This window comes from Sphaerodactylus townsendi, linkage group LG10 (genome assembly GCF_021028975.2).
Source record: "Sphaerodactylus townsendi isolate TG3544 linkage group LG10, MPM_Stown_v2.3, whole genome shotgun sequence".
Lineage (NCBI taxonomy): Eukaryota > Metazoa > Chordata > Lepidosauria > Squamata > Sphaerodactylidae > Sphaerodactylus > Sphaerodactylus townsendi.
In genome coordinates, this window is record NC_059434.1 from 73813615 (window position 1) to 73840485 (window position 26871).

At 42.5% G+C, this 26871-nt stretch overlaps 1 protein-coding gene across 1 annotated transcript in view; it reads right to left on the minus strand.

Annotated features, from left to right (window-relative positions):
* The window catches only part of LOC125440105 (serine-rich coiled-coil domain-containing protein 1-like), a 534627-nt gene that overhangs the window by 290147 nt on the left and 217609 nt on the right, over positions 1-26871 (minus strand). The window contains exon 5 of the mRNA XM_048509679.1: positions 17240-17360. Coding sequence (XP_048365636.1) covers positions 17240-17360 — 121 coding nt within the window. The remainder of the gene's footprint in view (positions 1-17239; positions 17361-26871) is intronic.

Genomic DNA, 26871 nt, shown 5'->3' on the forward strand with positions numbered 1-26871 from the left:
TTGCAATTTTATTATTGCTATGTTTGGGATTTCAAAGGCTTTTCATTTCAAACAATTGGAAAGTACTGCTTACAGCAGAACAATTCAGCGTTGTATATTAAGTGATGCAATGCTGAATCCATTCCCAGTAAAACAATTTGTCGCGCATGTGATTTGCATATTCTTTGGATAGTCAATAAGCATAATTTGTTTATAAGTATAAACATTCGGCTGTTTCTGTGTTAACTGGATAGTTCAGTTCCATTTACTTCAATAGCGGGAATTTCCTATGTCTCAGCAATTCCATGAAAGAAAGAAAAATTGTGACCCGTCACATTAAGTCTTTTCAATCTCTATTGCTTAGGCAAAAAGGATGATTTAAACAGACAACAATCTCAAAAACCTATTTCAGATACTGAGATTTAGATGCTAACTTGGCATTTTCATTGTTGGCCTAAAGAGTACTGCAAGTCAGCAAAGCATTACGGGCCTCCTCCTGAAATTAGTTACCCTAAAGCTGTGGTGGCGAACCTTTGGCACTCCAGATGTTTTATAGACTTCTGAAGATTCCCATCAGCCCCTGCCAGCATGGCCAATTGGCCATGCTGGAAGGGGCTGATGGGAATACAACATCAGGTATAAGGTACAGCCACCACTCCTGTGAATCTAAAAGCAATACTATGGGAGAGGCTGTTTGATAGCAGATTACCAAACGCTAATCAAGGTGAAAGCTGGTTGCCACGGGATTCCTATCAAAACATTTTTGGCCCTCCATGGCCTCTTCCACGCAGAAAGGGGGAAACAGCTTGCAATCGGGATAAAGGAATCCGTTTTCCTGTTTTTGTGTTCACATGCATCCGTGCAGGCAGCGATTGGAGCCCACGGAAACAATCCGGGTTGCTGTCGTGCCTTCGCATGGAGACATGTCTATTTTTAAAAAATTACTCCCCACTCATGTGTAGCTACACAGGCATACACAAATGAGCCCCCACAGCCATGCTGATGTCCCACAATACAACCATCTGCACCTGAATAGCTATGCAGATGTAAGCTGCAAAAAAATAATAATTAAAAAGAAGAAGGGAGGGAAATAAAATGCCTCCTGCCTGGCAGTTCGCTCGCACGCAGCTGCAATCCATGGTTTTTGAAACGACACGCTGGCTTGGTGATTTTTGTAAAAAAGGGTTGGGGAAAATAACACGGGGCAAGCTTGTTTGGGGGACGGGACCTGTGCGAAGTCCCCCCACCAACGGGTTATTTAGTGTCCTACGCCTGGGTTTATTGGCCTGTACAGAAGGTGCTGTTGGTATTTGCAAGTGTCTGTCACAAATTCAGACATGAAAGGTTTAACTGCATGATAATTAGCTACTGAGGTCAGAGTTTTATGGCCAGTCCATTGATTGGTCAGCTAGCCCCAGCATTGCCTATGTGGGACTAGTCACATAGACAAAAAGTTATAAAAGTAAAGTATGTTTCTTTGCACACACGAGGTAAAAACCATTGCTTTGCTAGATAGGCACCACATGGGACCACATGGTGCAGAACTATGTAAAGTTAGCGCTAGAACCTACCTCACAGGGTGTTTGTTGTGAGGGGGGAAGGGCAAGGAGATTGTAAGCCCTTTGAGTCTCCTGCAGGAGAGAAAGGGGAGATATACATTTATTTATTTATAATTGGTTTTATATACCGCCCCTCCCCCGAAGGGCTCTGGGCGGTGAACAACACAATAAAACAATAGTTACAATAAAAACCCCATTAAAACAACAATCAATAATATTATATTGGCATCCAATCATAAAACAGAACTTCATAGATCCACCCTGGAAAATAAAACAGAGAAGCGGAGAACCCAGAATGTAAATAAAAGGAGGGGGAAAGGGGAGGGGGAATCAGCGGCCGGCCCCTCCAAACGCCCGGTGGAACAATTAGGTCTTACCGGTTCTGTGGAACTCTCTCAAGATCCCGCGGGGGCCGGATAATTAGTGGTAACGTGTTCCGCCAGGCAGGGGCCAGGGCTGTAAAATACAGGCCCGGGTGAAAGGCCAACCGCATCGCCGAGGGGCAAGACACGAAATGGAAATTGGCCTCTAACGAGCGTAGAGGCCGTGTAAAGAACATATAGGGTAAGAGCGGTCCCGAAGGTACGAAGGTCCCAGGCCGTGTAAGGCCTTAAAGGTAAACACCCATGCCGCGAATGATTCGGAACTCAACTGGAAGCCAGTGCAGGCGGCGCAGCACAGGTTGGATATGTTCTCTAAAGGCACCACCTGTGAGAACACGCGCCGCCGCATGCTGGACCAGCTTCAGCTTCCGAAGCAGACGTAAGGGGAGGCCCGCATAGAGCGAGTTACAATAGTCTAACCTAGAGGTGACCGTTGCATGGATCACAGTGGCGAGATCCGCCTGGGAGAGGAAAGGGGCCAACCGCCGGGCCTGTCGAAGATGGAAAAACGCAACCCGGGTTATATGGGCCACCTGGGTCTCCATTGAAAGAGACGAATCCAGGTGGACCCCCAGGCTGCGAACGGAGGAGGCCGGTGCCAATAAAGCCCCCTCCCACTCCGGCGGTTGGAAATCCCCCACCTCCCCCCTGCGGCCCAGCCAGAGGATCTCCGTCTTTGATGGATTCAGTTTTAACCTGCTCTGTTGTAACCATCCAGCAACCGCCTCCAAACAGTGCTGTAGAGCTGCTGGGGCGATGACTGCCCCCCCCTCCATCAACAGAATGAGCTGAGTGTCATCAGCGTACTGGTGACAGATCAGCCCAAAGCTCCGCACCAACTGAGCAAGGGGTCGCATGTAGATGTTAAACAACAGCGGGGACAACAGCGCTCCCTGAGGCACACCGCAATGAAGCGGGCACTTCTGGGAGGCTTGATCCCCGCACCACACTTGCTGACTCCGGTCCCGGAGAAACGAGACAATCCACTGAAGGACAGTGCCCCGCACCCCGGAAGCGGCCAGGCGGTGGGCCAAAAGGTCGTGATCGACCATATCAAACGCTGCGGTAAGATCCAATAATACCAGCAGCGCCGATCCGCCTCGGTCAAGTTGTATGCGGAGCGTATCTGTGACAGCGACGAGGACAGTCTCCGTCCCATGCCCAGCACGGAAGCCGGACTGGAAGGGATCGAAAGCCCGTGTGTCCTCCAGAAAGCCCTGAAGCTGCTCCAACACCACTCTCTCAATTACCTTCCCCAGAAACGAAAGATTCGAAAAGGGTCGGTAATTGGCCAGATCTGCTTGATCTAACGATGGTCTTTTCAAGAGTGGGCGGACCACTGCCTCCTTCAACCCACCCGGAAAGACATCCAAACTCTTCTTCTTCTTCTTCTAGAATAGAAAGTTGTTCATTTTTTTCTTCCAGGTAACCCTCCCTAATAGTTAGTAAAGTCATTTATATCAAACCAGCAACTGCGTATTGGTCTCTTTTATGCTGCTCTGCTAAATATATTAAGTTAAACAGTCAACAGGGGCCAATGTTACATTCTCTTCTTTTTGCCATTTTTTTTAAATAAAGGTGCAAAAACTGGTTGCAAAGTAAGCATTAGAGGGAAGAGGAAATACCTATGTATCCTTGAAGATAGTTTTAGAGGGTACCATGTTTCTCCGAAAATAAGACAGGGTCTTATATTAATTTTTGCTGCAAAAGATGCATTAGGGCTTATTTTCAGGGGATGTCTTATTTTTTGCACCCAAAAAACGTAGTGCCCAAGAGGCAGGGGTGTTACGGGCGCATGGCGGGGGCGTTCCAGGGGCAGGTGGGGGCTGGCGGGGACGCAGCAGGGGTGCAGGGCAGGGGCTGTACCTAGGGCTTATTTTTGGAGTAGGGCTTATATTTCAAGCATCCTCCAAAAATACTGAAAAATCATGCTAGGGCTTATTTTCGGGGTAGGACTTATTTTCGGGGAAACACGGTAGCTATGATGATTTGCAGTAAAACGCCTAGATTTGAGTTCGGTGGCACCTTAGACACCAACAAGATTTTCAGCTTTTGAGAGTAAAAATTCCCTTTGCCAGATACAAGTCAGGATGGAGAACTGGAAGTCTTCGTATCCCAGTCCAAAGACGGGAGGTGTGTTGCATAGAAGAAACTCAGGATGCAGATGCACACCGTACAATGCACACCGTACAATGCACACCGCAATCAACTTGATCAGAGCAGAGGAGGAACGCTAAGGGGAAGAAATCAACATCTGTAGTGAGATAAGAATGTTATATCCTTATTCATGCCTGTTTGGGGGAAGGGAGGAGGAGGCTCATATCTCCATCCTGGCTCTTATCTGATGAAGGGAACTTTGGCTCTTAAACACTTATATTCTTAAAACCTTATACTCCCTAGGTTGTCAAATGTCCTGGAGGAAAAAAAAACCTATTCCACTTATAGAGGCTTAATGAATTTCGGAAATGGGCAGTTGAAGCTTTTCATGGCACAAAGGTAAGTAACATCATTTGGTAAACAACATCTAATTAAGGCTCCATTAAAGGGACAGGGACATTTTTTCCCAGGCCACATGGCAACCTTATGTACTATACATTCCTACTATTAAAGATCTGATTCATTTGCACATGTGCATGCGCATTTATTTCAATTTGATGATGTTTTATTGCTCACCAATAACTTCTTGTAATAATGTGCTTGATTAGCCCTCACAGCTGAGTTACAGACCTGTTTTGAAATCTAATTTGTAACTATTGAGAGGGAGCTGTAATTCAAATGTTTCAGAGTTATAAATTACTAAATTAATTTTGCCTGTGCCTTTCATAAACGGTGTTAATGCTAAGTGCTTCTATTTTCTCAGGAAGACTGGAGGTTGCTTCCTGATATTCATATGCAGATTATGAAGGGAGGGCTTTGTGCTATATTATATTGAGCCCTTCGGAAAACCATTTTACGCAGCTCCCATTATGGGCTCATGTTTCACAGGGGACCAAATACTTTATGTCTATATATTTTAGCCTGCCCTTCCTCCAAAGAGTTCACCGCAGCATACATTGTTCTCCTTCCCCCTCCCCATTTTCTCTTCACAACAACCCTATAAGGTAGGTTAAAATGAAACCAGATTACTGGCCCAGAGTAACATCGTGAGCTTCACAGATGAGTGGGGATTTGAATTCACCATCATGCTGAGACGATGCCATCACTATAAATCTTCAGGCAGCGCCACAAGGTGATTTCATGTGCCAGGGTTTTAATGGTCTATAGCACAGGTGTCAAACTCACGGCCCTCCAGATGTTATGGGCTACAGTTCCCATCATCCCCTGCCAGCATCATGCTGGCAGGGGATGATGGGAACTGTAGTCCATAACATCTGGAGGGCCGCGAGTTTGACACCTATGGTCTACAGAAATGACAGATATTTTAACAGGAGGGAAGGCCCTTGTTTGAAGGTTTATTTTGCAGATTTAAGAAGAGTTAATTTTTATACCCTGCTGTTCTCTACCTTTATGTAGTCTCAAGCTGACTTACAATCACCTTCCATTCCCTCGCCACAACAGACATCTTGGGAGGTAGGTGCAGCTGAGAGAGTTCTGAGAGAACTGTGTCTAGCCCAAGGTCAACCAGCAGGTTTCATGTGTAGGAGTGGGGAACTGAACCCAGTTCTCCAGATTAGGGTCCACCGCTCGTAACCACTGCGCCCAGCCATCTCAAGCCACGGGAAAGGCAGGATAAAAAATATTTTAATAAACAAGCCTGTATCTCCCAGGCAAAAACATTAACCATTATACCACAATGGCTCTCTCGTATTTGGACCTTCCCAACTCCCCAGCATTGTGTAGTGGTTAAGAGCAGGTGGATTCTAATCTGGAAAACTGGGTTTGATTCCCCACTCCTCCCACCTGAATGGCAGAGGCTTATCTGGTGAACCAGATGTGTTTCCCCACTCCTACATTCTTGCTAAGTTACCTTGGGCTAGTCACAGTTCTTTGGAACTCTGACAGCCCCACCTACCTCACAAGGTGTCTGTTGTGGGGAGAGGTCTCCTTACAGGAGAGAAAAGTGGGATATAAATCCAAACTCTTTTTCCTCTTCTTCTATTATCCTCTCCTTCTGATTAGGGTTAAATTTAGAATTTGTGAAATGAAGACTTTTGAATTGGGATTGCTGGAAAAAATGGTAACTAAAACAGAATTGTTCTAGAAAGTTTACAAAATGAAATGGATATATTCCGCAAGTGTGCCTGGAGTTCAATTACATATCAATCTTTCTTTTTTAAACATCAGGGGTTGTTTGTCAATGACTCAAATCAATATGCTAGATCTCACAGTTTTTACTTAAAGCGTGCTAAAAATAAGCTAAAACATGCAGTGCTGTTCAATGAACTGGAAAGCAAAACCTTGGTTATATGCTGCTGCCCTGCTCTATACTGAGGTCCATGGGGTGGGATAGCAGGGCAAGGTCTTCACAGATGAACAGCTCCATTAGGCAAGAATAATTGGGATAGACACAGACAAGCAGGAAGATTAAGATGTTGTTTCTGCAAAGGCTGGAGGCTGAGAAACTTAAGTATTCATGCAGCCTGGGGCTATGTATATTTAAGCCCTAACTCTCCAAAACAGACTGCAAGAAAGTAATAAACACGCCATTTAATTTTGAGGTTGGTGGACTGGTGGACCCCTTCCAGAGTACTTGGGTCTAGCCAAGGCCACTGTGGTGACTGTGTCTAGTTCTAGAGCAGTGGGTGCTAAGTCTGAGGAGAAGGGCAGTGCTTCCCAAAAGTAAGAAAGCAGTTATGATTTCTTGGGACTCAAACTGGCGTTTGAGTGGAATTCTGGAGGAGATCTTATTCAAGGAGTCTTTGGACTTGCTCTCCGATGGAGAACATCTGGGTCTGGGATAAATTTGATTTAGTTGATCAAAAAAGTATTGCTAGATTAGGTCATCATCAAGTACAGATGTTATGTCCTCTAGTACCATGTACTTCTCGGGGGGGGGGGGGGGGAGTGTCTCAGGAACTACAAATTATAGGAAGACACAGAATCCATGTTTCTGCATCGCAGACTTTCAGTCTACAGACTGATTATTCCAGAAAGAAGGGTCTGAACATGCCATGTGTTTTCCCGAACGCAAATTTGTGTTATTTAATCACACTTTTATCCCACCCTATCCCAAAGGGCTAGTAATTATATTAGAAAAGTGGAGCCCACCTAAATGTATTAACTTCCTTAAATCTCTTTATGAAACTTCCATAAATTCTTAAATACAGACATTTTAAAGAATGCTTCATAAAGAGTAGGTGAGGAATAGGGCAGAAAGCAAACAGAAGAGGGACAGGAAATTATGTTTCAGTTAACGTCATGGATGGGAAATGAATTCCTATCCAAAGAATTCCAGGGTTCAGTCTCTAGTACTTTCAATGAAATCAGCTGAGAGCAAGGCCCTTTCCCCACTTACCTTTTTCCGAGGGTTGCTGCCCGCAATTCTGTGCTGCCATGCATCCCTGGCTCGAGCTGTGGGCGTCCCCTGAATTAATTCTGCTTCTGCGCAATCATCAAAAAGCGCCCTTTGAAAGAGCGCCAGGGATGCCTCGCACTGAGGGGGCGTGACAGCAGCAGCGTCGGGGTGGCTGCGCTGTCGCCGCCCCTCTCGTGGGGAGTGCCGGGGGACCCCGCGCTACTCTCCTCAAGTAGCGCGGAGCTTAAGGTAAGTGGGGAAAGGCCCCAAAATGTTAGAATTTTTTTTTCTGTCTCAGATTCTGGAGAAATGTTGCTAATCGGACAAGGCAATATTGACCTAGGTGGTGGATCGATGGTCTGCTTTGGTACATGTGTGCATATGCTCAAATAATGGATGGAGATATCCACTATTTTTGTTCTTCACATAATGCACGTATGTTCACATTAGTTTACCTGTAACCATGAAGATCTAAAGATCTTCTTGATAAAAAAATTATTGCATTGATTTTTAGGATGCATACACAAACCATGTCAGGAAGCTGGATTTCGCAGTTTCCTGCCGCTAAGTCTTCCTTTGATGAAGAAAGACTTCCTCCAAAGGAGAAAAGTCTCCTCATGAAGGAAGATTTCCCTTGATTATGGAAAGGAATATTTGGTGGAAGAGAGTTCTGAAGATCACCGAATTATGATGTGTATTTCTTCCACTTTTCTTCCACATTATCATCTGCCACTGGAGAATGAAGAATCATATTGACTTCGGCACACAGGACAATTTCAACTGGATGTTTTAGAAAAGGAAGGGGGCAATGACTGTCATTTTTGGCAGTAGCTCCACATTATTCCTGATGCCCAGTTCTTATGCCTTCACGCTTCTGAACCTTCAGCATTTACTCAGCTGCCAACTGACGCTTTAAAAATACACCCATCCTTCCTCGATGCCACACTTACTATTTGCAATCTAAATGGGCTGCATTAAGTCCTCGAGCGTGAGGCAAAACTGCGAAAGCAAGCACGGGAGACGATGGAGAGGTACCGTGCTGCAAGGTGAGATGGGTAGAAATAGATAATTAAGCTCCCTGTGCATTATCCATGAAGATACATCGGAGAGAGCGACTTTACTGAACAGCAGAGCGTCTTATCAGATTTGTTATTGTAATGAACTGGTGATGCTTTTTATTATGCTGTGTGGCAGCTGTTAACACCCTCATAAAACATATTGCCAACCAGAATAACACTAAATTGCCGTTCAAACACAACTGTGTGCTGAGCCAAGGTTACCTTGATGGTGCACTGAAAATAACCCACTGATTTACTCGGGTTGCATTTTTTTCCCCTTCCATACGGAACTGGTTTGTCTATATCTAGTAAAGCTCTTTTCCTAAGAATATTAGAGCACTTTTTTTTACAGCCTCCTGCGTTATTTCCTCACTGCCAGATGTACAGCAGTCTGCAAATTCACCTACCACATCTTGGAAGTCCTGCATTAACTCCCAGCATGCACTTGACCTCCCCTTGGCATTGCAAACAGCAAATCAAGATAACACCAAGCTGGTTTTATAGGTGCCTTCTAACTACTGCATAAGTCAGAATGTGATAGACAGCATAAAAATACTAATATTAAAAAGTGTGAGTGGGTGGGAGGGGTTGCGATTCACTGCGTGCAAAATATTTCCCCTTCTCCTTCTGGGTGTGAATAGGCAAGTTACATTCAGCATTCAAGTTTGGGAGGCAAAAGGACACAGGGCTTCTTTCATTTTTGGGTAACAGCTTCACGGTCTTCACAATGGGAAGAGGCCGTGGCTCAGTGGTAGAGAATCTGCTTAGCATGTAGAAGGCACCAGGTTCAATGCCCAGCATCTCCAGCTAAAAAGATCAGGAAGAAGGTAAAGTGAATGACTTCTGCTCAAGGCCCTTGAGGAGCTGCTGCTTATCAGAGCAGACGGTACAGACTTTGATAGACCAATGGTGCAACTCAGTATAAAGCAACTTCATGTGTAATATTTGATTTATGTTAAGATGGACGTTAGAGTACTCCATATGGATTACCGAAACTGTGTCTCCTAGGACTGAATAAAACTTTGGATAATTGCTGTTCCCAAATCCATTACACCAAAGTACCTGCTTTCTGTCTGAAATCCATACAGGTTAACATCTGGAATTCCATTTTGATCCTTCCTTCCTTCCTTCCTTCCTTCCTTCCTTCCTTCCTTCCTTCCTTCCTTCCTTCCTTCCTTCCTTCCTTCCTTCCTTCCTTTGTTTTTTTTTGCAGTTATAATGAATATATAAAGGGTTTTTCATGTAGTCAAAATTTAAGAATTCAACTAGATTACAGGTTAGACTTATTCAGGTTTTTAAAAGGAGATAATAAGGCATTGTATCAGTTGACGCAGGTATAGATTTTTATGGGGTGGATTCAGTGACTGAGAGCTTTCTGGCTGTTCCGTTCCATGCATTGTTTCAAGCAAGCCAGACATGTAATGGGAGGGGTTTGAACCCGAGAAACCCCCCCCTTACCTACGTCCCTGCATTGTATCTTTTCTAAGGTACTAACTTTAATTTTAAATCTAATTTTGTTAACAATATCATTCTAAGTAGACTTACATTCTTCTAATTTCATTCACTTCTACTCTGCCTTGGATTTCACTGTAAATCTCTACATAATATTCAAATACTAGAAAGTCAGTCAAATTTGCATTCATGTTCTTCGTAATCAATTTTGTCATTTATGTCTGTTTGTTCTTAAGTAATATGTACAGCTCCATTTGTTTTCCTTCATTTTACTCTCTGGAGCAAATGAAGGAAAAGCAAATCTCATTTCTGACATATGTCTGACAACTTCACAGTCACTGCTTAAATGCCTGGGATATCTCCCTACCCTCCAGTAAACAAATGGCGATATCCATGTCTTAAAATGTTCATATTTCACAGCACACTGCTGAGATCAAGGTTTTTTTTATCTGTTTATCACATTTTAACAGAGCTAGCTATGTGGTCAGCGATTGAACATGCTAACTGAAGGGCACTCTCTAAATCAGCCAAGCTTTTAACCAGATCCTCCCTTCATCTTGCAAAAAAAATCATTACAACCAACTCATAGTAGCCTCTAGTCTAAAAAAATCATAAAGAGAGATGCCATACTAGGGGTTTTTTTTTAAAAAAAAACTATATGAACACCATTCCACAGGATTTTAGCAGAAAGTTTGGCAGTTTCTTCTGCTAGGTTAGAAAATCAAGATGAGGTTCTATATACCTAAGAGCTGTATTACAAATGCTAAGCCCATAGTTACTTATCTTTCCAAGTGACATGAGGTCATACATCAACTTAAATCTGTTATTGTGCATCTAATGGTGAAAAAGCTTCTCAGACTCACCTACCATGACCCTTCAAGTTTCTAACAGAGTAGAAGACATTTACGTCAAGCCATTGACGGAGACTATTGAGTGGGTTAAGTTGGAAGATGTTCACATCCTATTGAACTCTTAGGCCTTTAAAAAGGAGGCATAGCAATGTAAGGTCTTGAATAACTGAAGTTCAGTCTTTCCTGAAGGAACTACAATTCAGAGCTAATAAGCTATGTCACTTATAACCTTCTACGCAGTGCTTGAGTCATAACAGCTTGTGGAGACTATGCAGTTTTACAGTACTGGCAGCACTTAGACTGCCAGCAATTAAAATGTTACATCTAAGGGGGGGGGGGGGGGGGGGCATGAATGCAGTTGAAATATTTCCACCATCTATTATAACAATTCACAGCAGAAAGCTGCTCAAAATAGTAATCTTTAACTTTATACAATTATTTATTAATTAAAACATTTCTTCTGCTCCTTTCTCCTGTGGCTTCCAATGCCAAACTTTTAAAACCTAAGTATTACAGTGAAACACCATTTATACTCTCTCCCCAAGAAAATGTCTGCAGATTAACTTTTTTTAAAACCCCCCACAGAGAAAATGGTCTTATAACACCTCCTAAAATGATGACTCCTCCACAAAGTAGAAGCCCTGGTAGAGAATGAACTGTCTAGTACAGGGGTAGGGAACCTGCGGCTCTCCAGATGTTCAGGAACTACAATTCCCATCAGACCCTACCAGCATGGCCAATTGGCCATGCTGACAGAGGCTGATGAGAATTGTAGTTCCTGAACATCTGGAGAGCTGCAGGTTCCCTACCCCTGGTCTAGTAGATGTCAAGTGGGCCACCTGAACTGACGGAGAAGTTCAAGGTGTTGGTTTTGACCTTTATGGCCTTGAACAGTCTGGGGCTCTCATACCTTCAGTATTGCACCTCCCCATATTGCCCCCAGAGGACACTTCAGTCCTCCAAGAGTAATCTACAAGAATGTTAGGTTGGCCTCAGTCAGAGCTAGGGCTTTTTCGACCATGGCTCCAGTGTGGTGGAACTCTGTTGGTTGACACCAGGGCCCTGTGGGACTTTAATCAGGCCTGTAAGACAGAGATGTTCCACCAGTCCTTTAGGTGAGGCCATCCATGTCCTCTTAACATCTTGCCAACCTCCCAAACATCAACTACCAACTAACACCATAAACCAATGGTGGTGAACCTCTGGCACTCCAGATGTTCATGGACTACAATTCCCATCAGCCCCTGCCAGCATGGCCAATTGGACATGCTGGCGGGGACTAATGGGAATTGTAGTCCATGAACATCTGGAGTGCCATATGTTCGCCACCATGGCCATAAACTGTTAATCAAGTCCCCCCCCACCCACTATGTGCAGTTATTTTTTTGCTACCTGGGCCTCCTGGGCCTTTCCACCCCCCATGATGATACCTTGTAAAGGATCATCAAAAGATTGGGGAGTGAAGATTGTAGGTTAAATAATGTTATTGCATTACTTGCCATATATTGATAAGATTTAGGTTTTAGCACTATTATTAGTTTTATTGTAGAGTTAGGATATTTTTATATGTAATGTTTTCATATGTCTATAAGCAACTCCGAGCCCGGCTGTGGTCGGGAAGGGGCGGGGTACAAATGCAGTTAAATAAACAAACAAACAAACAAACAAACTAGAAGACCATAGTTGGAACATAATGATATATGGGGAGAGACAGATATGTGGATCCTAGGCCATAAAGGAATTTTTAGGATATAACCACCATCTCATCCTGGACTAGGAAACAAACGAGAAGAAAGAGTATGTGTGTTAAAATAGACTATGTCTTCCCAACCGTTAGCCCCTGACAGTAATCTGGCTACTGCATTCTGAACAATTTGTAGTTTCAGGATTGTTTTCAAGAGCAGCCCAATGTAAATCTTGTTATAGTAATCCAGCTGTGAAGTTACTAAAGTATGGATTGGCATGGCTAGGTCGTATGAGTCTAAGAAAGGGGAAAGCTGATTAACCATGAACAGCTGATAGAAGGCATCTTTGACCACTACACCAGACTGCTTTTCCAACAAGAGGATTAACTGAACTTTCTGCCAAACCAAACAGCCTCTAGAATTACACTTTCATATTTCTGCAAAGGTGAAATAGGTTGTTTTTACAGACGTACAAATATGTCATTTTAATTCTTTTGGTTTTAATATGTTCTTGTTGGAAAACCTCTGTTTTCATTCTTCTTTGTTGCTGTTCTTCCTGATTAATTTGTTTCATGTATGCCATTTGTATACAATCTTTAAATCACTTTTGCAAAAAAAAAAAAGATAGTAAATTGCATAGATTAAAAGGTAAACACCTGGCACAAGAAAAACGAATCAACACTTATAGGTATGACCTGTGCAAGGGAAGAGGAAAGATGGCACATGTTCTGTTTCACAGGCAGAAACCGCCAGGAGAGGGTACCATTTACTTTATTGAAAGGGTCACATCAAACCGGAAAACCAATAACATCTTAGTGATTCAAGCCATGAAAGTTTCTAACAAATGAAGAAGAGCCTACTCAAGAAGTTTGGTAATAATAATCGTTACTGCACAATTAAAAAAATTAATACAAAACATTTTTTAAAATGTGGCTGCTCAGCTAAAAGCTCCTCAGATAACTCATCAAAACCCACTTACAGTCCAATTCAGATGTGGGGGAGCAGCAGAGTTGTGCCCACGTGTCTTCCCCCTCTACAGCACAAGGGGCACTATCACCAGTGGAGGGGGCAGAAGGGCTGTCAGCTGACCGCTCCTCAGCTCCAGAAGTTCAGGCCACCACAAAGCAACACTGGCATCCACTCAGACACCGGGGGGGGGGGCATTCCCAGGAGTGAAGGCAACATTCAGTCCAGAAATACCAGCCATTGGCCCTTCGGACTTAGTGTTTGGGCTGCCATTAAACCATGAGGGCCATTCAGGGCAGAGGAGTGTGATTCTTTTGAGAGTTCTCACCCTTCAGTGCTGCTCAATCCCTATTCCGTAGGGGAGTGAACCTTTGAGACTCCTGATAGTTATGGATCACAACGTCCATGCTGGCAGGGCTTGATGGAAATTGTAATCCTATAACATCTGGAGTGCCAATCTGCCCGCCACCTCATCATGCGGGCCTAGATGATAACCTCAAGCAAAATCTCTGCAGCAGGGCCCATGTCAAGTAATTTGTTTCCTTGTTTCTTCTCCCTCCCAAAAAAATCCTAAAAGTGGAATTTAAAGGCTTGTAGCCTCACACCAAAGCAGCCTTGCAGCCAGCCAACAGCCAATGCAGTCTCCTCAAGATGCAAAACATACTGCGTGAATCTGCTCTTGTCGTTTTTGCATCCTGCAAAACATCAAGACATTTCTAATGGTATCTCAGTACTGCAGGATCAAGCAGAAAAGCACTGCCTGACAGATACCCACAGTATTAGAGCAATCTTCATTAGCTTCCCACTTCCAGAATCATAGGATGGTCCCTCACAAGCAGCACGAGCTTTCAAGAAGTATTCTGTGATCTGCCACACTTGAAAAGAGCTCTCTCCCCCGCCCTCTTTTTTCTAAGCACATGCTAGCCAGCCTCCTTTTCTGCGCTCACAGCTAGGAGAGAGTCCTCCCAATGTGTAGCCATCTCAACATGTTCCTGACTTTTATTTTTCTAAAGAAATCGGTAGAATATATTTAGCCCAATCTAAAGGAAGTTCATCTACGTTTAAGAATCCATGTCTCTTTAACAGAGCCTTGTTGGAGGATCACCATGGCAACAGAAGAGGCCCGGAATGGTTATCCCAAATGTCAGTGTGTTTTTAAAAATTGTTTTATTTCTACGAATTTCAACAACAAACAGCTCTGAACAAATGTCACCTAGCAGGAAGGGGGTATATAGAAATGTAATCTACACTTGAAAGACTAGGACTCCCAAGTTCATTTGTTTTCTACTTCATGCTTTTCTCAAGGTGCCTGTACATGCATTTGGAAGGGGAGGAATACTATAGAGCAGTGGTGGCGAACCTTTGGCACTCCAGATGTTATGGACTACAATTCCCATCAGTCCCTGCCAGCATGGCCAATGCTGGCAGGGGCTGATGGGAATCAGAAGTCCATACCATCCTGAGTGGCCAACACAAATCACTTAAATAGAGCATTGTAAGAAGAAATGCTAGAACTTGACCAAAGAAATTCCTGAAGTAAAAATAGCCAATGATTGGGAAAATATTAAGCTATATAATTAACAATCTGGTGCCCTATATTGGATGATTCTGGACTGGCCAAATATAGTGGGTTCAGGGGTGTGAAAAAGGTGTTTATGGGGAAAACTTCTGACAAAACTCACTTCCCCCCAAATACTTCTAACCCATTATATTTGGACGAACCTGGATTAAATGAAAGTTACTAAATTAGTGACTTTTTCCCTTTAACCTGAGTTTCAGACGCTTCTTGCTTGCCTGTGCGAACTATGGCAAGCAGGAAGCATTCTATTTCCTTTTCCTTTCCATCCACCATTATGGTGGATTCTCTAGGCAGCCACCATTAAAGTTAGTTCTCTAGGTAGCCGCCATTTTGTGCTGGTAAGTGTGTGCGTGGGATTCTTGGGGAGGAGGATTCTTGGATGTGCGGTTCGCAGGGAAACACAGTGTTTCCTGTTCGAACCATGCCACATCCTAACGCCAGGATCCCAGACGGCCCCTGTAGCCGCCATGCAAATGGCGACACAGGTGACTTAGGTTCGTTTAGCCCATTTGTGTTGCCTGTGCAGGTCACTGATACCCCTAAGTATCAGCTTGGAACTCAAGAAGTCAGTATGATATAGCTGTTAGATGCAGTGATCTGGCAGACCCAGGTTCAAAATCCCGCCCTGCTATGGATGCTTTCTGGGTAATTTTGGGTTACTTTCTCTTTCAGCCTATGAATTTTTAAAAGTTAAGACTAAAACAGAAGACCTAGATCTCAGCCTCATAATTGGTTGTCATTTCTCTACAAACTGAAGCAAGTATTCATTTAATGTTTAAATACATATGACATCTATGCACAGCCTTCCTTTAAAAGAATGCTACATCATTAGCTGTGCAGATCAGGTGATCCCAAACAATAGGGTTTATATTTGTTATTAATAAGGCACAATTGACAATAAACTGTACTCCATGATAAAATACTATTATTCCAGAGCATCTGTCCCCACCAAGGTAGATAGAAAGTATTATCCGCAATAGCTTGCTTAAAAATTAAGGTCCTAGATTTCAGCTGACAAAGTAGCAATTTACATCTCTTCGGGTGAAAAATAAGTAAGAGGAACAAAATTTCAAAGCATTAAATGAACAGCCAGAGAAATTCCCGGTAGACCAAGAAAGAGGTTTAGAATTTTGTTCACAGATCAATAGCTAACTGCACAAGATTACGAGAAGTAAAGATCTAGAAATCTAATTTTATAAAAAAATTATCAAGTGGAAGTGATTTCAGCCGTCACTCATTGCGCTCCAATGGTTATTTCACTGGAGCATCTTTAATCAATTTGAAGTTGATCAGTTCCTAATAGGGAGAAAAGGCAGGTGTAGGTTTCACATACTTAAAAAGAATCAGTACTCGAGATTATACAATCTCTGAACACAAATATGGCAACAGTGGCAAAATTCAGAATCCTGTGGGGAAAAAGTGGTCACCCGGGGGCATTCCACAGTTGATGTTAACAGCGCTTAGACAGCTCAAATGGCAGTTCCAGTGTGAAACTGCTGATCTAAAATTGAGAGGCAAATTGAATTCTATCCAGCTTCAGAATTTAGGGTGTTTTCTCCACGGTCAATATATCCTGGGATAAGGAAGTGAACCATCCCGGTTTGGGCATGAATTCCGCAAGGCTTCCGTGCCTAAATTGGGCTCGCCATGCTGGCAGGGGCCAATGGGAATTGTAGTCCATGAACATCTGGAGCACCATAGGTTGGCCACCCCTACCTTATAGCATCTGAACCTGTAGTCACAGTTCTTAAACACTCCCTTTACAGTAGTTATGATTTCTCCCTGCCCCCATGATGTTATTGTAAAATATTAAGCAACAGCTCATATTTACCAGGAAACCTACTTCTGCAAGCTGCTGCCTGGATTTATATCAAAGAACTAAAGAAGCAAAAATACTCTTAAGTTTGATGAATAAAAGAAAACCTTGCACAAAAAGCAAAGGCTTACAATTAGAGAGGTTAAGCTGATGAACATGCCACCAGATTACTTTAAGTTACTACAGAGAGACTCTTAATATATTCTTTGATACCACAAACATGGAGGAGGGCACCATATCTCAGAGTAGATACAAAAGATAATTTACCCGTAAGTTACTTAACACAGAGCACACGGAACTACTTGATTTACTAGTTATCAGAACCACACTACCATGTGATTAAGAAAAGTTTACCATGCATCAGAAAGAGAAGAGGTGCAGTGTATGAATCATGAAAGGCAGAATTTGTCCTCACTGTTTAAAGCATATTAAAAACATAGTGTATTAGTCACTCACTGTTTGGTCATTTCAGGCATTTTTGGCTGTTCCTTTTTCTTCCCTTCAGCCACTGGTTCAACAGGAGTAAGTAGCACCGCAGCACAAGAGACTATAGACTGGTGTGAATCTTCCCGGCAAACTGCAAAAATAGTATTTGTTTAGTTACCAGCACATTTATTACTGTTGTTTCCAGATAACAACAACAACATTAGGACAGCTAAAAACTGGTGGGAACACTGTCCAGAGAAAGTCACAGAAAGTGAGAAGGTCAAGATCTTGTGGGACTTTCGAATCCAAATGGGCCACTTCAGCCCTTTTCCTCAGCAGCTTACTACCTAATGTGGATCTTAGGTTTATACAAGTTCTACACTCCCAGAAAGTGATGGCACATAATACACTAGACATCACAGTGATGGAGGACAAGAAAGTGACCATCATCGACATATCAATACCCTGCGACAGTAGGGTCATTGAAAAAGAACATGAAACAGTAGCTAAATACCAAGATTTGAAAATTGAGATTCAGCGACAAACCAGCTGAGGTCATCCCAGGGGTAATAGGCACCATTCCAAAAACACTGGAGTTACATTTGAAACATTTTCAACTCGGCAAAATCAACATCAGTCAGGTTCAGAAGGTAGCCCAGCTGGGAGCCACTGATATATTACAACGTCCTTGGCCTCTGGGTGAGGCTCGAATTGAAATGAAAGGCCGACAATCAGCTAAAGAACAGGCAGCTGTACAAAATTATATAATAATAATAAAATTGGTCACCCTTGTATCCCACATTTCCCCCAAGAAACTCAGGGTCAAACCAGACAAGGTCCTGGGAAACCTATCTAAGAAACTTTAAGAACATAAGAAGGTCCCTGCTGTATCAAACCAGTGGTCCATCTAGTCCAGCATGCTCTCTCTCACACAGCACCAACCAATTCCGCTGAAGGGTCAACAACAGGGCGAAGAAATCGAAGCTTTCCCTTGATGCTACCTCCTGGAACTGGTATGCAGAACTTAATGCCTCTGAGCGTGGAGTTTCCCTTCAGTCACCATGGACAGTTGTCGCTGACACATCTATCATCACTTTTATCCCAAGGTGTTCAGAGCAGTGTAAACCTTCACCTATTCCTCTATTTTTCATATAGCAAAACTATGATGCTGGTCCACACAGTTTCCATCCCAGTGGAAATCTAGTACAGGCACAGTAATCACCAAGATTTTCATGCTATTACATGATCCTTCTCCCCATTAACATGAACATTTACGTCTGACTGTATCCAACATCTTTAGTTGGCTCTAGAGGTAAGGTCTCTTTTAGTCTCACAGAAGGTCTCAAGAAGGTCTCTTTTAGTCTCACAGAAAATATGGCTGCCACAAGAATCCTGTTTACAAGTTACACTGAAGGCAGGAACAATCTATGTATACGCTTGATTATTTTATTTAAAAATGCATTGAAGAAGAGTTTGGATTTATACACCATCTTTCTCACCTATAAGGAGTCCCAAAGCAGCTTACAAACCATTTCCCTTCCTCTCCCCTCAACAGATACCCTGTGAGGTAGGTGGGGCTGACAGATTTCTTACTAGCAAACTAGCAAAGGTTTCCTTTGATCATATATATACACACACGGCCAACACCCACTGCAAAAGCTCAGTAGGGAGTGAACTTTACAGCATAAAAATGTAATTAACTAATTAAATGGTAATCTTAACTCTATATTTAGGTTTTGGCCTTTCAGAAGGAGCAAGTGATATGATGACAGTAATCAGTAACAATTGGAACATAACTTTTATTCTTCAAATCATTACTTAAAAGATTGTGATTATGGAGGACAATGGTCCCCAAAGGGTTAGTTGTTATAAATCTGCAATTAAGCCACACGCCAGGGTCTTCAAACACTGCAGAAAATTGTAATTACTGTAATAGGACCATTACTAGCAAATGAATGACATTCTACCACACATTGTTTCTTCTTTTTTAAAAAATAATAGTCTTTTTTAAAATAACAGCCTTTTTATTTTAAAAAGATGTTTATTTTAAAGAACAGCTTTTGTAAGTAATAGTCACAAATGTTGCAGCTGAGTTTACTTTGCTTTGTGTTATAAAGGAAGGATCTCAGTGAAGACTAATGTTGAGTACATCATCAGTAGAGATAAATATGGATATAAATATTTATGGCATCAAAGAGAGGGCTACTTCCCATTGCCCTTTCCTCAGCATGGCTACTACAATTCTGTTTCCTAGATATTAGACATCCCCCCGAAAATAAGACAGTTAGGTAGAGGTTTTCGGCTTGAAGTGCTGAAATATAAGGCATCCTCTCAAAGTAAGATCGAAAGCAAAGTTTTGTTTGGAAGCATGCCCGACGAACAGAACACAGAAAAAATAAGACATCCCCTGAAAATAAGACATAGCACATCTTCGGGAGCAAAAATTAATATAAGACACTGTCTTATTTTCGGAGAAACACGGTACCCAATGTGGCTCTTAGATTTATACAGGTTTCACACACCCAGAAATCAAGTTTCCCCATGGTCTGAAAGGACAACTGGGGAAAAGAAAATGTGGAAAAGATCTGCAATCCTTGTGTCCAAAGATTACAGGGTTCGTCTCATATTTATTTCCACATTTAATGTGAAAAATAACAAAGGCAGTTTTCATGCATATACTTACACACCAGAAGTATCTTTGAGTTGGAGAAAGATGGCTTATATATTCCATAAATAAATACATGAATACAGGAGCAAAGTCCTGACCTAGATGGTCCAGGGTAACCTGACCTTGCACATCTCAAAAGCTAAGCAGAATCAGCCATAGTTAATACTTGTTTGGGAGAGCACCATGAAAGTCCAGGGTCGCTATGCAGAGACAGTGACAAACCATCTTTGTTCACCTCTTGCTTTGAAATCCCTTCAGGGTCGCCATAAGTCGGCTGAGATTTGACAGCCCTTTTCACCAGTCCCACAGTAGCAAAAGTGAACATTTCATACACTGTGGCTGAGAAGCCTTTCTAACGACATCCCTGGGCTCCAGGACAGGAGGGAAACTTGGCATTAAACTGTTAAGTGATCATACCATTAAGTAATGGAGCTTAGTACAGAACATGTTATTAAGGAGTTGGTTCACTCTGAATTAATGTGGTGCTCGTATTTTTGATCTGGCAAAGGAGAAAGACAACCCTGATTACTTTTCATCAAACTATTATCATGCGGGGATAATGTCATAGTTTAATGTTTCTAACATCATTGTTTGTGACTTGTTTTGTGACCTCCCTATTGCTAAAAAAAAAAAAATTCTTTTTGCCAGCGAGTTATAGGCTTCTGTGTGAGATTACAGATCTGAACCACAACTATCACGGATAAATTCTGCCAAATTGCAATAGGTATAATTCCATGACTTATCCATTAACAAATAAACGGATGTTACTCATTTCATTTAAGGTCAAAAATCAAGCCAGCCTAAATAAAAGCAGTGATTCATTTCACAAACAAGCTACTAAATATGTCAATGAAAACATCCATTTTATGATGCATATTCATCAGCCCCTCACTGTCAGGAATGCCAGTGTTTTCAGATTGTTCCTTTGTCCTTTGCTATCCTTGGTCAAAGATTTAGTTTTGGCTTGTTCTTCAGGAATTTCCTGCAACTGTGTCAAAAAGCTGCTAGAAAACATTATAGCTTTCTGGGGCTTACAAGATCTGAAAAAGTCAAGAAAATAGGGATAAAGAAGTTTTATATGATGTTGCTTTTAGGATTAAGGATTTCCCCCCCATAACGATGTTTCGAAGGACTATGTAACAAGCAGACTTCTATTCATATTTGTATTTTAGGATGTTGTTTGCCCCAAGCTGTTGGTTTTATTTGCGACTGATTGCTTGTGATAAGTGTGAATGTACAGGTGTTTATTTTGAAAACTGAGGCTCCATCTCACCTGGGCCTCATCAAAGCTACCTATATTTTAGGAAAGACTACGTTCAAAATAAGGGGTGGGGGTACTTCTGCTCAACTGTGTCCCTAATGGTAATGTATGGAAATAAGCTGGCTTTTGGTGACCTTCAACCAACCAATCTGTGCCCAGTTATGTCATGGAATGTCCAGCAAAGGAGAAAGGTTAGATACTTAATCAAGGCTTCAAGTACTCAAAAAAAAGTTTGAATGATGGCTTCACCTCTAAAGGGAATCCACTCCTACAAGGGGCCACTTTTTATATTTGAAACACAGATGGTGTAGTGGGGAAGGAAAGGATAAGGAAGTATCTATCCTTTTTTTTTTTAATCCAAAGGGGTGTTTTATTACAAGTGCTCCTTTTTATAGGTATACTAATAACTTTCCAATGCATTAATGTTGGCAAGGTCAAGAAGACACGGTAATGTTTGGGTTTGGATGTGGGCAGCGGTGAGATCCAAAAAATTTAATAACAGGTTCCGATGGTGGTGGGATTCAAACAGTGGCGGCGCTGCACACACGCACCTCCAGTCCCTATTGGGCAGGGAGGTTGCTTTAGTAACCCCTTCTCAGCACTCAGAAAAAATTAGTAACCACTTCTAGAGAAGTGGTGAGAACTGGTTGGATCCCACCTCTGGATGTGTTGCTCAGGGGTGAGAGAGCTGTGGCTTGGGGTAGGCAGGAATTTGAGGCTAGGGTGAAGGTTGAGAGGAGTGACTTGGGGTGGGGGGGAAATGGAAATAGGAGTGTTGGGGTAGGGGAAGGTTGAAAGGTGTGGAGGGGGCAGGAGGGGGGCGGGGAGGTGTTTGGCAGGCCTCCAGGGCCTGGCACTGCTTTGGGTAGTGGTTGGAGGCAGGGGAGGCGTTTGTCAGGTCTCCGGGGGCCGGTTTGGCTTGGAGGGGATGGGGGCAGGGGAGGCATTTGACAGGCCTCTGTGGCCTGCTGCCACTTCTGGGGGGTGGGAGGGAGCAGGGGAAAGGGGAAAATAGAACGCCTCCTACTTGCCATCGTTCGCATAGGCAAACAGGAAGTGTCTGAGTCTGACACCTGGGTTAAAGGGAAAAAACTGATAATTCAGCAACTGTTATTTAACCTGGGTTCAACCAAATATAACAGGTTAGAAGCATTTGGAGGGTGAGTTCTCTGGGAACTTTCTCCCCATAATGCTTTTTTCACACTCCTGAATCCGTTATATCTGGCCTGTGGAGAATCACCCACTGAAACCTTCTGCATGCAAAGCTGATACTATCCCACTGGGCTAAGGGGCTAGTTTACTCTGGAAAACATTAGCGATGCTTAATTGTTTGAACAACAGCAAAGAAAACCGGAAAAAATTACGGCCAAACTCCTATTTGTAGAGTAGATCAATTACATTTTAAGTATACAATCAACACGCAACATAAACAGATCATGTACAAATGCATCAAGCACCTGCCCTTAGAAACTTCCCCAAGTTAGTCTGAAGAACTAATTTGATAGCTGTGAAAAACACAATGTTCTAACCTTTGGAAGTAGATATGACCATATTCAGAAATTCCTAATACACCTCTTTTTTAAAATCTGCCTTAAGGATTTTTGGGTTGTTCTTGACTCTAAAAAGGAAACAGCGACACTTAGTGGTCAGGAAGGTCCTCTACAATCAAATTGTTGGTTTGTAAAGATGGCTAGAATTCAGATAAGCAGGGGAAGGCTTAACATTATGCTCAAAAAGATCTTCATCTACTCCAGCCCTTCTTTTAACATCCAGCCTGGAGAAGAATTATGCAGAATTCTGTACTCACACATGTGCTGTTCTATGCTGTTTTGGTTGGTGAGATTACACACCCACACACCCACACCCACACACAATGAACACACACACAGATTTGGTTTTGGAACAGCATCCCACTGAAGTTTTTCAGTAAATAAACATTAACTCCTGGAGTGGTAATATAAATATATGCGCTAGTTTACCATGGGTGTCTAGTGCTACTGACAGCGCCTGAGGGTCAGTACGGAGTAGTGATTAAGAGCGGTGGACTCTAATCTGGACAACCAGGTTTGATTCCCCACTCCACTTCACATAAGCAGCGGACTCTTATCTGGTGAACCAGGATGGTTTTCCACCACTCCTACACATGATGCCTGCTAGTGACCTTGGGCTAGTCACAGTTCTTTGGAACACTTTCAGCCTCACCTACCTCACAAGGTGTCTGTTGTGGGGAGAGGAATGGAAGGAGTTTTTAAGCCCCTTGGAGACTCTTGACGGTTGAGAAAAGCAGGGTATAAATCCAGACTCGTCCTCTTCTTCTTCTACTTTCTCCAAATGACTTAAGGAGCCATCCTTGGCATTATCAGAAGAGCTCCTCATACCAGCAGAAGCTGCCTCACACTGGAAAGGCACTATCATTGGCGCATCAGATCCAACTCATAGTTTCTACAATCTGTCTACCCTGTCTAGTGTTGGAGAGGATTATGATTACTAGCTACCACTGAAGATGGTTCAGTGAAAGACATGATTGTTATGATCTCGGCTCTTGAACCCATGGCAAACTGCTTATTTTCCCTAGAGGATCAATTAAAAAAAAACCCTAGCAGTTTATCCTACCTGCCAAGAGGATCTGATGGATGCTCATCATAAAACTGGATCGAGGAGAGAGAGGGCTACCTGTTAGGCCCACTGGCAGGGAGCAGAGAAGCGCACACGAGTGGTAGGATTTCTAACTCTGGATTGGAGGGAAGAGGGTTTTTTTTTTTAATCAAATCGGGCAGAGGTTTTAAAAGATGAACTCTCTCTTGATTCACTTTGCCTAGATGCCGGGATTGGGGATATGTTTGCTCCATCTGAAGGTAAGTAACATGATGTAACTCAGTTAGCTATATGTTGTCCTTTTATTTCTGGGCAACTCAATCCAGGGGTGGTGGCGATGGTACAGCAGCGGCTACCCACACTGCCTCCAATGGGTTTCAGGCAATACAGGAAAGAGGGAAACGTTTTTTAAAAACCTACCCCCTGAAAAATCCCACTGGGAACTTTTTGGTGGTGTAAGTCAGCCTCCAGTGTAGGGAGTATTCCCACGCTGAAAGTCCCCAGGAATCCCCCCCCCCCACCTCCATGCCAGCAGAGACTGCATGGCCAAACTTCTGGGTCTCAGCACTAGTAGCACTGGTGCAACTCTTCCATCGCTTCCAACGGGGTTTACCCGTCCTCTTCAGATTACACAGTAAATCTGTATTTTCTTACTAAACTGGCTATTTGCCATGTAAGTGCTCTAGTTTAATACTTAGAAATAAAACTTCTTTCCTGTTTAAGAACAAAAACTTTTAAAATAAAAGCTCTTTTTCAAGGCTGCTATAATATACAAATACAAACATGCACATTAAGATGTGGTAATGGCTCCCATTGTTACTTTACACAATACGTTTTTGCACAATATGATACGAAGTCAACATGTTCCCGATAATCACATTTCTTTAAAAGAAGTTCGCTTCAAGATATAGCTGCACCTACTTGTTTATCAAACCACTCCCTTACAACTGGGTAGTTAAAACAAACTTGTAAAGATTTTTTTCCCCCTCAAACCATTACTTTAGCAATGTTTCTACTGACAGACCATGAATAAAACAAATAGCAGAGAGCTCCTTAACAACACGTTTTCTTACAATTCCTTTCCAACCCTTTCTGGGGAAAACAAGCTCTCTCCATTTAGAAAGACTGTCATGGTTCACACATAATGAAAGACCGCTGCTGAGTCAACCACTGAGGATTTCAAATCATTGTTTGCATCCTTGCCTGCCTTCCAGCAGACACTTAGGATACTATCCCAAACTTCTCAGTCTGCCTTCCACATTAACTATTCAGTCCCATTTAACTGTGCATTTGTCTCCACTTGGATGGCTCAACCTACCCCAGCCTTCTCCACTTGTGGAAGCCAAGCAATGGTGGCCCTGGTTAGAACATGGATTGCCCACCAACAAAGTCCAGGGCTGCTACACAGACAGAGGCAATGGCTTTTCTGTTGCCTTGGAAACCCTATGGGGTTGCCTTAAGTTAGTGATGGCGAACCTATGGCACGGGTACCAGAGGTGGCACTCAGAGCCCTCTCTGTGGGCACACGCAAACAGTGCCCCCCCTCACACACATCTAGGATGGCCTGGGCCTCTGGGCTCGATTATTAGCATTAAACCTAAGACCTAGTTTTGGGGAAGCAGTGTAGGTAACCCTGTTAAGCGCTGTTAAACCCCACTGATTTTCATGCGAAGAACTAAAGCGCAATCCTTTACCTGGGAGTAAGCTCAGTTGCTGGCAATGGGGCTTGCTTCTGAGTAAACCCTCCTAGGGTCGTGATTCACCCATTGGAAGAGTTGTACGGTTGCTTCAAAGCAAAGCCACCAACTACCACCGAGCTTACTCCCGAGTAACGCACTCCTCAGAGCCAACCATTTTTTCCAAACTAAAACCTCAGTATTCAGGTTAAATTACCATGTTGGAACTTTGCGATAAATAAGTGGGCTTTGGGTTGCAATTTGGGCCCTCGGTCTTGAAAAGGTTCGCTATCACTGCCTTAAGTCAACTGTGACTGGATGGCAGTTCACATACGCAACTGTGTATCACAATAGGTTTTTCAGTAGATTTCTCAAAATGTACATGCTCTATAACAATGGTTCCCAAACTTTTGGGGGGTACCACCTCCTTGATTCTATAAACACGTATCTGGTGCCCTTCTTCATAAAAAGCATTACTCAGAATAGTGGTTTGCACAACCCTCTAATGAAGATAACAGCAATAAAATTCAAAACAGTATGAACTATTTACATTTTTACATGGTTTGCGCCCAAAGACAAGGAAGATCAAAAAGACCAAATAGTATGTCATCTTATGAGAGGCACGGACAGAGCCCCCTTCCGCATATGCAGAATAATGCACATTAAATCCACTTTCACAATAGATTGCAAGTGGATTTTGCTATTTCGCACAGTAAAATCCAGCTTCTAAGTGCATTGAAAGCAGATTGAAAGTTCATTATGTTCATAATGTTATGTTTTATAATGCTATGTTTATGTTAAATTTATGATGTCATGCTCATGATGTTTATGATGCTATGTTTATTGATGCCACATTTACTGATGGTTGTTGCACAATGTTATGATTACTGATGTTGTTATTATATTGTTGTGCACCGCCCTGAGCCTTTCAGGAGAAGGCGGTATATAAAATATATATACAATACAACAATACAATATTTATTCAAAATCCAATTAAAGCTTTTTAATTTAATTATTCAACAAAATGTATGAACTTGATCCAGTGATACTGGGTTATCATAGTCTAACAGTCATTTAGCCAAAAATCTTAGATACCAATGGGTCTCTTGATTTAGCAACAAATTACAGGCTGTCCAAACTATCATCTTCAAGCCAATTTCAAACCTCTGATTCTGGTTGGGCCTTCAATCATAAGTCACGGTTTGATGGCTCCAACATTACAAGAAGTAATCTTTTGGCCACACAATAAACAACACTTGGTCATTAAATGTGAATCATCCAAAGTATTTGAAAGTATTCATTCATGTCGAAACATTTTGATTCTGAATGGTTACAAATAATGTTAATCAGACATATACACTCATTTAGAAGGAATAGCTTAATAAACCAGTTTTATGCTTACCATGATTTCCCTTCCTTTGTCTTAAAAGGAAGAACTGTGAAAGAAATTAGTTTTAAAGGC